This window comes from Pelobates fuscus, chromosome 5 (assembly GCF_036172605.1).
Source record: "Pelobates fuscus isolate aPelFus1 chromosome 5, aPelFus1.pri, whole genome shotgun sequence".
NCBI lineage: Eukaryota > Metazoa > Chordata > Amphibia > Anura > Pelobatidae > Pelobates > Pelobates fuscus.
Genome location: NC_086321.1, coordinates 337,678,182 through 337,691,228, shown reverse-complemented (window position 1 = coordinate 337,691,228; position 13,047 = coordinate 337,678,182). Strand labels below are relative to the sequence as shown.

The 13,047-nt window shown below is 40.7% G+C and overlaps 1 protein-coding gene across 1 annotated transcript in view; it reads left to right on the top strand.

Moving 5' to 3' along the window:
- LOC134611650 (fer-1-like protein 4) overlaps positions 1–13,047 on the top strand; it is a 192,427-nt gene that overhangs the window by 73,884 nt on the left and 105,496 nt on the right. The window contains exons 11-17 of the mRNA XM_063455751.1: positions 4,175–4,259; positions 5,321–5,480; positions 5,572–5,755; positions 8,512–8,698; positions 9,526–9,893; positions 10,905–11,013; positions 11,526–11,727. Of these exons, the coding sequence (XP_063311821.1) occupies positions 4,175–4,259; positions 5,321–5,480; positions 5,572–5,755; positions 8,512–8,698; positions 9,526–9,893; positions 10,905–11,013; positions 11,526–11,727 (1,295 nt within the window). The remainder of the gene's footprint in view (positions 1–4,174; positions 4,260–5,320; positions 5,481–5,571; positions 5,756–8,511; positions 8,699–9,525; positions 9,894–10,904; positions 11,014–11,525; positions 11,728–13,047) is intronic.

Genomic DNA, 13,047 nt, shown 5'->3' with positions numbered 1-13,047 from the left:
TCTACTTGAATGCAGGAGGGACGCCCCTCCATGTGGTCATCGATGTCTTGCACAGGTACAAGCCTGTGTGATGAACAAATGGATGGCACCGTAGAGCGACGAGTGTATGAGAGAGCCGCGCTCTCTACTAATGTGGTCAAATAACGTGCTAACGTCCGGCTGATAGTCTGAGCGGGCCGTACCCGTAAATAACCAAACAGTAGAGTCTGCATCCGTGACCGTTCCTCTCTATGAGAATGTTTCCTCCAAACATGACCCCTGTATCCAGCTCAGTCTCTGGCTGAGGTTGAGGGAGGGGTGCGCCCTCTAATAACAAATCAGTGTCCGGTTCCGTATCTGAGAGGGGTTCGCTCTCTGCTCCAGAAGATAAAATGTCCTCGGATCGAAGTGATGGAGGGCCGCACCCTCCTGTGATCCAAGCTAGAGTCCCTAGAGACTCAGGGTGACCAACTATAGGGTACACCAAATACGAGTATCAGCATAAGGCTGAGGGTAATCTACGGGAAAAAGATGGAAAAACTATCAACTGACCGTCCGGATCCCGTGCGCGCGCGCGGGTTCCAGGCGGACCGTTGGTAGTCTGAGGAAAGCAGGAGACGTTCTCCGCAATCCACGAGCACCCGGGAGGCCGGAGGAGGCCAAGTCAGGCCTCTCGACGACCCGAGCGAAAGGAAAAGGAAGTCACGAAAAAGACAATAACGTAGGTATGAGTAAAAAAACGCAAATTCTATCTCAGCTAGAAGGCAAATAGCAGGCCGGAAGGCAAGACAAGTAAGCCCCACTGCACAGGGCCAGGAGCTAACCTTACGCGGGAATAACTACCGATAGCTATATGGATACCGGGAGGCAGATACGGAGTTAGTTGATAAAGACAAGGAAAACACCGCGTCCTCCTGTAGGTGACTGAGTACCGGTCCTTGCCTGTGCAAAGTTCTCCTTGGAGATGTGCCGTCGCCGGACTGGCGCAAACCGCGGATGTGTGTCCGGGGTCTTAGTAAGAAAACTTGCCCCTCAGGTCTGAGGTTTAGGGCCTTCACCCTACCTACCATATCCAGATGGCCGTATATTGGTGTCCTCTTGGATAGTATGGCAATGGTGCTTGTCCGGACACCTGCCTATTTCCGTGTCACTGGTGGGCAGTGGCTTCTCAGTGATATTCCCCCAGGCCCGCGGCCAAAAGGGGGTTCGGCACCAATAGAGCGGGCCCGGCAGGCCAAACTAATGGACACAGGATAGTTGGCCAAGCAGATAGGCACCGACATAGTAGGCCATACAAATAGGCACCGACATAGGAGGCCAATAAATGGGGCACCGACATAGCAGGCCGTGCTTATGGGCACAGACCTAGCAGGCCGTTCTTATGGGCACAGACATAGCAGGCCGTTCTTATGGGCACAGACATAGCAGGCCGTTCTTATGGGCACAGACAATAGCAGGCCATTCTTATGGGCACAGACAACAGCAGGCCGTTCTTATGGGCACAGACAACAGCAGGCCGTTCTTATGGGCACAGACAATAGCAGGCCGTTCTTATGGGCACAGACATAGCAGGCCGTTCTTATGGGCACAGACATAGCAGGCCGTTCTATGGGCACAGACATAGCAGGCCGTTCTATGGGCACAGACATAGCAGGCCGTTCTTATGGGCACAGACATAGCAGGCCGTTCTTATGGGCACAGACATAGCAGGCCGTTCTTATGGGCACAGACATAGCAGGCCGTTCTTATGGGCACAGACATAGCAGGCCGATCTTATGGGCACAGACATAGCAGGCCGTTAATATGGGCACAGACATAGCAGGCCAATCAATGGGTTGTGTATTACCGTTATATTATTATTAACATGTATTTATATAGCGCCTTCCAATTCCGTAGCGCTTTACAATGGGTATTGAATGAGTAACGGGGACCTCTGGGTTCGAATAGAGGTCCCAAAATTTGTAGATCCTCAGGGCCTCTTGTGACATAGGACCCTTAGACACCAACCCTTTAGACAGCGTAATGCCGTTTGAGTAACCCGAACCAGGACTGGCAGTTCATAAATGCCCAGCAGGCAAACAGTGGTATTCCAACTGTAGCGGGTAAAGCGGAAGTTGTCCGAGTGACCACTATGTCCGTGAACGTAAGATACACTGGGCGATACTCTCCGTAAGGCGTGAATCGGTATGCCATGCACACACAGATCGTTAGAAATGTCGTAGCATATTACCATCACCATACCACCTTAATGATATGCAACCATGGGCACTTCCAGGAGTAGGGCTAAACAATAGCCAACTTCAATGACTCTCCCCAAGAACCTGATAAGATTGTAAGGTATCAGCGTCGACTGGTCTCCCATACCAGTTAGAGTCAGAGCCAGGTCTGTAGCTCATATATACGCCATAGGCAGAGAAAACATATCAGAGTAGTCCCTCCTGGGACCTCGCAGCTGGGCTAGAAAAAATATGCACTGAGAAGGATATGAATCCAAGAGCTAACTGGCACCGTATACCCCTGTACCGAGCCTGTATAACTGCGTTCATATACACCTGTAACTCGAAGAAAAACTGTGATATACCCAGACAGAGAACGCACACTAGACAGCGATACGCACTGACCGCAGAAACTCTCCGCGATCTGAGATATACACTGACGGCAAACCCACATGTCAGTAGCGAAACTCACAGCAGTCTGTGATACAGGTAGTCAGGAAAGCTAAAACTCTGAGTACACAGTCAGTACAACTAAATCTGTGATCTACACTGTCAGAAGGCACACAGCAAACTGTAATACTAAATCTGTGATATACCCTGACAGCAAAAATGTTATAGCAATCTCAAGAATGTAAAGCCAACTAAAAATCCTGCAGTCTAGATGTACACTGGCATCTAAAGATAAAGGGTGACCTAAGTATGTATGATCCACAAAGCATAAAAAGGTGGGTTATGGGAAATAAGGACAGAATTACAAGTAACAAAATAGAATATAAACGGAAGCGTTTTACATGTAAATATTCCTCTAAAGAAAGTCACACATCTACAGCCTTTCAGGCATCATATTACTCCTATATGAAACACCCTGGGCATAATGCGCCAGGTCTAAGCCTGTAGGTGTACATCATGTCTCTGTGATGAGATATAAGGCATAAATGAAAAGGGGGGAGGCAAACCTGCAGTAAATCCGTCGGGGAATCCCGGTAGGGCGGCAAAGGGCAGAGCTGTGATCCGTGGACGGAGGAGGGGCCGTTACGAGTAGGGGCACCCTCCTCCACCCGTTCGGCTGCCCGCGGCTCAGAGAAGGAGCTGAGTGTGGCGGCGGCCACGTGGAGAGCGGGGCGGCCGCGTGGGAGGGTGGCTCGGTCGCCGGGTACTCGCTGCCGACCGCGAGTACCACGGTCGCCAGTAAAATACAAAGAGGTTCGGAGAAATCAGGAGACAGCCAGAGGCTAGTCTCCTGAAACCCCTATGCCGTGCATGCAGCCCGGGGACGAATGGCGGGGCATGCAGAGAGGGGAAGGGGGAAGGCACGGCTGACAAGAAATCCCCAAGAACTCCCTAAAAACTACCACATGAGGAAAGGAATCCCCAAGAAGACAGGGGAGGCAAAATAAGAAGTAAACATATATCGATGATACTAACTAAAAAGTATAGATAACGAATAAGTACAAAAATATAACATGTAAATATATAAAAGTAGAAAAATATATGATACTAAATAAAAGGTACAGACAACAAATAGGTAAAAATACCAGAAATTAATCCTAACAAGTCAAAATAAAACCCAAAGCCACCCACATAAGCAGGAGGCAGTGGTACTCTGACCTGTACTGATGCGGAGCAGCAAAGAAAGAGGAAATGATGCATGGGGAGGGGAGTTTTATAGTACCTAACTTTTCTCTGATTGGTTGTTTTCTGTGCTGCTGTGGAGTTCTAGTAAAGAGAGACTTAAGCAAATACGAAGCCTCCTGTCATGTTATAAAATTGCCGTTCCCCATTTCATTCTATTGTCACGTAATTTCACATTTAGTGAATAGACTCCTAGAAGACATTTTTGTTGTAAATTAGACTTCTGAACCCAGCATTCACCAGATGAATGTGTCCTCTGTACAGCTACATCTACACATCTCAATGACCAATAATATATGATTCAGTGAAAAACGTCCTTTAAAACTGCACAATATTTATTTTTCCAGGTAGTTCATGCAAAGAAAATCTCATTTTTTGGAACACGTCTTGGGCTATTTAAAATAGATGTTGGGACAGTGTACAACCAGCCAGGTATTCAATCTTTTAGTCAAAAGTTGAAAGTCTTCTTGTCGCTATGTGTTTCTGTCAACTTCCAGTACCTCTGCCAAATAAATCATGTAATTAGAGCTTTTCTTTTTCAATAACGTTTATTAAAAATTGTCCAAATCTTTTTGCAAACCTACCTACTTTCACATGTTTCCTCAATCGTTACTAAGCCTATGATTAGTACCTAGAGTGAAATGCATAGGGCTTTCTTTCGTATGTGCACCTACTGACCACAGTGATTCTCTGATAAAACTGTTTAATTAAGTAAATAGAAAAAGTGATTGTGGGTATTTGAATGCCTCATTTATTCATTTTTCAAAATTTCTCCAGATATTATAATGTCCCATTAAAACTTTTCCGATCGCAACTCTTGATGAGGCCATTTGGAATAATGTCTAGATTCTGCTTGGTTAGTTTGTCTGAGATAAGTCCACACTGAGTTCATCACAAAGTTATGTTTGGAGTTTGTTTATAAAATTAACACAAAATAAAACATACATTTAGATTATTTGTTTATTGCAAATAAAGTTTCTAGAATGCGACGCAATCTTCTACATGAGATTTAACATGATAATAAAAGTGGCTATGTCATGTCTAGTTTCATGTTACTAACCTAATTTCCTAATTCCTATAAGCCAAATTAGAGATAAGAAAGATTAATGGGCACAGTGTGTCTTATGTGCATTTTAATGAACTAGCTGTGATGACAGAGTATAGTTTCATTAAAATAAAAATATTGATAGTATATAATTTGAGTAATGATATTATATTCTATTTAGAGTTCTTAAACTATATTTCTTTACGAGTATATTTATCAGTATTTGAGGTAGCATATTCATTCCATTTAAATATATTTTCAAACGTCACTTTTCTTTTTTACTATAAAACTTGTCATCTTAAGTCCTAAAAGTGTTACGGTACTTGCAACCTAGTGTACATTTATTTTTTTCATAAAAAATTGGGATTTATTTAAAAAGTAATAAAGGAGAGCAAATATTTTTATGACCCAATTTGAATACATACATTGACACCCCTGATTTTTCCAGAACACAGGTTTCTCCAGAAGTGGGCCGTTATCACTGACCCAAAGGACACCAGAGCTGGAATAAAAGGTTTTGTGAAATGCACTCTCTCTGTTGTAACAAAGGGAGACTCTATGAATGCGCCGCCGTCTTCCACCGGCGGCCAAAATGATGATATTGAAAAGTAAGTGGGTGTGAGCGGGTGGTAGGCTAAACCAGGTAAAACATGTTCATGCTAACATGTGTAATTTATGTGTCTTGCACGTTTCTTGCAGGAATTTATTGCTTCCAAAGAAGGTTCCTGCAGAAAGGCCATGGTCCCAAATATGTATTAAAATATACAAAGCAGAGGGTCTACCAAGCATGAGTTCTGGGATCATGGGAAGTTTCTCGAAAATAATGGGTGATAAGAAAGTGTTTATCGATCCATATGTCCAGGTGTCATTTTCCGGCCAGCAGGTATGCCAAATGTATTTGTGGTTCCTTCTGACTCTTATTTAAAAGTGTTAATATCAGCAAACAGTATCTTGTATACTTAATCACCCCCTTTAGAAAATGGAATGCACTGGGACTTTTACAATTTAAGTTACACAACATTCCTACTGTTGGAAAGTGTTATTACCTGTGCTTAGAATATGATCTTATAGTGGCCCCTTATTAGGCATTACTATCAACTCTGTGTATACGAGGTCTGTCTAGAAAAAGTTCAGCCATTGTTAATATAACAAGAATGTAACCTGACAGCCAAGGAGACTGGACTGGAATGCGCATGCATGAACAATGACGGCCTCACTGTACTAGTCAGTGGGGGCACTAGATGCCGTTGAGTAAGCAGGTGTACTGTGTGGCCATCACATTGAAAATGACTGAGCGAGTAGAGCAATGGATCAGCATCAAATTTTGGTTTAACCTTGAACAATCATCTGTGGAAACTATTTGCATTCAGAAGCCTTCCAGGGACGATGCAATGAGTATGGCACAAACGTTTCAAAGATGGTTGAGAATTTGTTAAAAGATTTGGCGCCCTGAGACTTCGGGCTTTTCAGAAAAACTAAAACCACCTTTGAAAGGGAATAGATTTGAGAACGTCGATGAGATTCAGGTGAATAAAACGAGGTAACTTATAGCGATTCCAAAAAAGGAGTGTTTTGAAAAGTGGAAGAGACGCTGGGAAAACTGTATGAGGTCCCAAGATGCCAACTGTGACTTGGGTTTCATTGTTCTATGCACAATGTTTTCTGTATCGTCTTCAATAAATGTCTCTATTTTTTATATTACATGGCCGGATACTTTCCAGACATATCTTGTATAATGATAATATTAGCGTAAAAAAAATAGTGCATATTGGGACTTTTGATCTACAGTTGAAAGAAAAAGTATGTGAACCCTTTGGAATGATATGGATTCCTGCACAAATTGGTCATAAAATGTGATCTGATCATCATCACACAACAATAGACAATCACAGTCTGCTTAAACTAATAACACACAAAGAATGAAATGTTGCCATGTTTTTATTGAACACACCATGTAAACATTCACAGTGCAGGTGGAAAAAGTATGTGAACCCCTAGACTAATGACATCTCCAAGAGCTAATTGGAGTGAGATGTCAGCCAACTGGAGTCCAATCAATGAGATGAGGTTGGAGGTGTTGGTTACAGCTGCCCTGCCCTATAAAAAACACACACCAGTTCTGGGTTTGCTTTTCACAAGAAGCATTGCCTGATGTGAATGTTGCCTCGCACAAAAGAGCTCTCAGAAGACCTACGATTAAGAATTGTTGACTTGCATAAAGCTGGAAAGGGTTATAAAAGTATCTCCAAAAGCCTTGCTGTTCATCAGTCCACGATAAGACAAATTGTCTATAAATGGAGAAAGTTCAGCACTGCTGCTACTCTCCCTAGGAGTGGCCGTCCTGTAAAGATGACTGCAAGAGCACAGCGCAGACTGCTCAATGAGGTGAAGAAGAATCCTAGAGTGTCAGCTAAAGACTTACAAAAGTCACTGGCAAATGATAACATCCCTGTTAGCGAATCTACAATACGTAAAACACTAAACAAGAATGGATTTCATGGGAGGATACCACAGAAGAAGCCACTGCTGTCCAAACAAAAAATTGCTGCATGTTTACAGTTTGCACAAGAACACCTGGATGTTGCCAGCAGTACTGGAAAAATATTCTGTGGACAGATGAAACCAAAGTTGAGTTGTTTGGAAGAAACACACAACACTATGTGTGGCGAAAAAGAGGCACAGCACACCAACATCAAAACCTCATCCCAACAGTGAAGTATGGTGGTGGGGGCATCATGGTTTGGGGCTGCTTTGCTGTGTCAGGGCCTGGACGGATTGCTATCATCGAAGGAAAAATGAATTCCCAAGTTTATCAAGACATTTTGCAGGAGAACTTAAGGCCATCTGTCTACCAGCTGAAGCTCAACAGAATATGGGTGTTGCAGCAGGACAATGACCCAAAGCATAGAAGTAAATCAACAAAAGAATGGCTTAAACAGAAGAAAATATGCCTTCTGAAGTGGCCTAGTCAGAGTCCTGACCTCAACCCGATTGAGATGCAGTGGCATGACCTCAAGAAAGCGATTCACACTAGACATCCCAATAATATTGCTGAACTGAAACAGTTCTGTAAAGAGGAATGGTCAATAATTACTCCTGACCGTTGTGCACGTCTGATCTGCAACTACAGGAAACGTTTGGTTGAAGTTATTGCTGCCAAAGGAGGTTCAACCAGTTATTAAATCCAAGGGTTCACATACTTTTTCTACCTGCACTGTTAATGTTTACATGGTGTGTTCAATAAAAACATGGCAAAATGTCATTCTTTGTGTGTTATTAGTTTAAGCAGACTGTGATTGTCTATTGTTGTGACTTAGATGATGATCAGATCACATTTTATGACCAATTTGTGCAGAAATCCATATCATTCCAAAGGGTTCATATACGTTTTCTTGCAACTGTATTTAAAGATTAGCGGCAATAACAGAAGTGTAATTGACAAACAATGGTCTCAATAGCCTTCCCCTTGACTACTTTATTAACAAGTATGTATTGAATAATAGGCAACGCAGACAAGGAGCAGTGAAATTCATTTTTAAAGTGGATCATGTGAAACCCAAACATAGATATAAACTTCTAAACCCCCAACAAGCATGCTATTTTCTTTAACATGGTTAATATCTGTTTTAACTTATTAAGGGTGAAACCTCTGTGGAGTCCGATACCATTATCCCTGAATGGAATGAGCAGGTCAGTTTCATCGAGCAGTTTCCTCCTCTAGCCAGGAAAATTAAAATACAGGTTCTTGATGATGCCCATGTTGGAGATGTTGCACTGGCCACCCATTATATTGACCTGCAACAGATTTCCGATCCAAGCAGAAATGGTGAGTTTTCCAAACAATAATGTTGGCTTTGTAGATACACAGGTCCTAGGGATAGGCAACCTTTGGCACTTCAGATGTTTTGGCCTACACCTCCCATGATGTTTTGCCAGCATTATGGGTGTAGGAGCATTATGGGGGATGTAGTCCATAACATCTGGACTGCCAAAGGTTGCCTATCTCTGTCCTATGTTATGGCCATAAACCATACATTCCAAGAGTTCCAATTTAGGAGGGACAGTCTCTATTGTGAGCCTAAATCCCACTGTCCCTCCTGTCTATCACCATGTTCATCTTTTGTAGGAGCTGCATATTGTTGGTGTGTCTGAATGTATAACAGAGCTCTACAGCAATAATAGTCATAGCAATATGTCTTTAAAATACAATAAAGATACATTACACTGTACCATTTTGTAATTGTCTAATGTATTGTAAAGCGCTGCAAAATCCATTGGCACTATAGAAACGCTAATAATAATAATAATAATAATACACAATTCAGTCTGTGTAAATAATATACTTTATTCTTCTTCTAAATTCCATTTTAGTTGCATAAATTGTTACTAATAAGGCACCAAACATTTCCTTTAACATCCCTACCCCTGTGACACCCTACTCACACCCTCAATTAAAATGTCTCTCTTTGTCCATTTGAAATGTTGGGAGGTATGCCATAAACATAATGGAAAAATGTGTCTTTTCAACAAAACTATTTATTCAAATAGGTTTTAGTGTCTTCCATTTTAAATTAACTACATTTCCCAACTCAATTTTATGTTAACATTTTACTTGTTTTACAAAACAAAATACTTTTATGCTTTCATCTACAGCTGGATTTAACCCAACGTTTGGACCATCTTGGGTGAATCTTTATGGTTCTCCCCAAAACTACACTTTGAGAGATATCCATCGGGACATGAACGAAGGTCTCGGTGAAGGCGTATTCTACAGAGGTCGCATCCTTGTGGCCCTTTCAGTCGAAATATTCCACAACAACAATATGCAAGAAAAGAAACCTTTACAGGCCTTGAAAAATGCATTCAGCAAGCTTAAGATGAAGAAAAAGAGCAAAAAATCTAAGGAAAAGGAAAAGGCGACTGTGGCAGAAGATGAACAGGAAGGTGAGGGAGATGAAGAGAACAAGGAGCAGCCTAATGAAGTCACTGTCCAGGTTGATGACATTCTACCACTTCCTGAGGTAAATACTGGAAAATACTTAAGTTTACACTGAAGTAATCACTAAGTCCCTCAAGATTTTGGAGCTTTATCTTGTAACCACATTGTGCCATTCTTCTCCATTTATGATGTGCTTGTAGGAGGTGAGGAATATTATAATATGCAGAACATCATTAATGTCATTGAGGAGCCATCCAATGCTCATCATAGAGGACCTGTGAACCCAATCAAATGCATCTCATAGGAACACATAAAATCCAGTGCTTTCCAATGAGCTGCATTTGATGACATTTAAAGTCCTAATGGGTATCGAACATCATATGACCAAGTTAAACTTGGTTGTTACAGCGGATGCACTTCAGCGTGTTTAACCTTTCTTTGCTACAGTGGAAGCTCCTAGATATGCGTAACTTTTAAAGTTAAACTTTGCAGTTTCTGAAAAATGGCAAAGTTTTAACTTTTCAAGGTAAAACATTAAGACCACTGCACCCATACCACTTCATTGAAATGAAGTGGTCTGGGTGACTTTAGTTGTCCTTTAAATATTAATTTTATGTGCCAATGAAATGGTGACTTGCTATACAAAGTTGGATAATTTGATTTAATATATATTCCACATAAGCTGCTTAGCAAGTGGTTGCCTCAATAGGCAACTTCTTCAGAGACTTTTTTTTATTTTTCCTCTGAACTCTACATCCTGGAAGGGCAGAGGTAAAAAACCAAAACAAATTATGTTTTTCATCAGAGACTTCATCAGCCTGAGTTAAATAGCCAGGCGGCAGAATATCTGACATCGTGTGAATAACTCATTCAGTCATGGGCAGCTTGTCCAAGGTATTTAGGTTTAACTTGCTATATGTGTTGATACCACACACCAAAAGATGCACAATACTGACATTCCGAGCCAGGATATTTAGACCATAATCTCTTCAGTAAGAGGAAGTGGTTATAATGCTTTGAATTACAGTTTAAGATTGTTAAATGAGATATCAAAACAAATTAAAATTACATTGTCATATTTTGTGTTTTGTAGAACGCGTTGGGGGTCAAGGAAGAATTCCTTTTATTTGGTGCATTCTTTGAACTCACAATGATTGACCCGATTACTGGCAACAAACCAGTCAAGTGTGAAGTGTCTATTGGTAAGGAAAATTATTTTTCGATAAACATTATTATTATATATTAAATGCCAGCCTAGTCCACAACTATGTATATATGGAACAAAACATTTATGTAACAAACATTTTTAAGCAAATGGAGCATGGTGATACGGACTCTGCTCAAATGAGCTTACATCTATACTCTTATTCTTACAATTTAAAAAGCTACATATTTTAAATGCGGACAAAAATTAAAAAAAAATATTTTAAGATTGTATACATAGTTTTTTTCACATTAATCAGCATATCACATTTTTGAAGTCTGATTTTTTGTGTAACTTTTATAAATGTTAAACTGGCAGTTCCACTTTGACAATAAGCAAAGTATGATATCTATCTTGGCATCTGATTAGGACAGGAATATAGAAAAACTCATAAAATGTGATTCAAAACTTTTTTTTTTCCAAATAAGAACTACTACTGTATCTTAGTTAACTTTATTTCTGTGCCAAAAAATAAATAAATCAAATGTCATCCCATAATACATTTTACAGGAAACTATGGAAAAATAGTAGAAGTGATCCCGAAAGAATCTAAGAAAAAAGAAAAAGCATCAAAAGTGCCTGAAGAGCGTCAAGGTTTACTGGATACAGGTTCAGAAGATGAACTGGAAACGGACACGCCACCTCCAACTTCTGAGCAGGAAGGGAAATCAGTGACGCCAAACAGGAGACCGGAACCTACAGAATTTGATGGGTAATTGTCCAGACCATGCTTTGACACAGGCGCATAGTTATATATAAAAATGTAGCAATGACAGGCATAGGTATAACTTGGAGTACAACTATGCATTACACCATGGAAAATAAAAAATGGGAGAATGCAATCCTGAAAAATTCTGACCACCGTAGAGACACTTTATCTGTATTATTATATTGCTTGATAAAGTGTCTCTGTAGACGAAATGTGCAGATTGGCACAAGAAAGGCACAACACTAGAACTGTTAGCAAGTAAATGTAGCAGAGACTTACGCCATTGACGTGTGGCTCTAGTTAAGTCCTGAAAGAAGATTAAGTGTGAGTTCTCAAATGTAAGAGGTGTTTTACCCCGTATTGCTGCCATAGTATGTTTCTCGTTTTGCGAGGTGGTACAGCGAACGCTTTTTTTCATGTGTTACGTATGTTTTACAATCCACCTTATTCTGAGATAATGAAAGTTGCAAATGGAAACCTACATTTCTGGTTTGATGGAATGTTTTACACAACAGAAATAAAAGGGAAATCTTAAATGTAATTAGTGATGGACAACACTTGATTAGTAGGGCTCAGTCAGGGCCTCAGCTGTATTAAGGAGAGGTTGGTGTTACTAGTATTATCCTAGTGGCTGGCTAATGTTAACTGCATAAAGATTTAATTGGGCCGGGCAATATACTTCAGACCTCAATGCTCATACAATGTAATTACAGTTCTGCATGCTTTAATTGGATAACCTCTTTTAATGCAACTATCTAGATAGAATTTTATTTTTTTTAAAACCTATTAGAATCAAAAAATGTTATTCATCTCTGAATTTCCATATTTGTAGAGTATCTTCATTCACGATTGCATGAATGAAGCTACCCAGGTTTACACGTGTACTTGGTTGCTGTAATAATGCTCTCTTAAAAAGCTGTGTCGGCGACCGTGGCATCGTTCCAAACGTACAATTTCTTGCTTAGTATAGAATGCATAGTTATGCACATTTATTAAAAGGACACCACATTTATTAAAAGGACACCATTTTTGTTTAAAGCATTACAATAACAGTAAATTCTATGGATCTGTTTGTTCTGCTGAGACATGAACGTGATATAAAGAATGTTTGAGAGAAGAAAAAAAATAGTCATGGTTGTCTGTACCTAGAAACTGCCATATCTTAGTTATAAATGGTATGTAAGCATTGAAGTACTTATACAAAGGCTTTGCTCCATCCCCCAGACCTTTTGCTGTGGATGCCCCTGAAAATAACGCAGTTAGCAAGGTTTGCTGTCGAGGCATATTAAGTGCCAGAATACCAGTTACAACACACATTGCTCT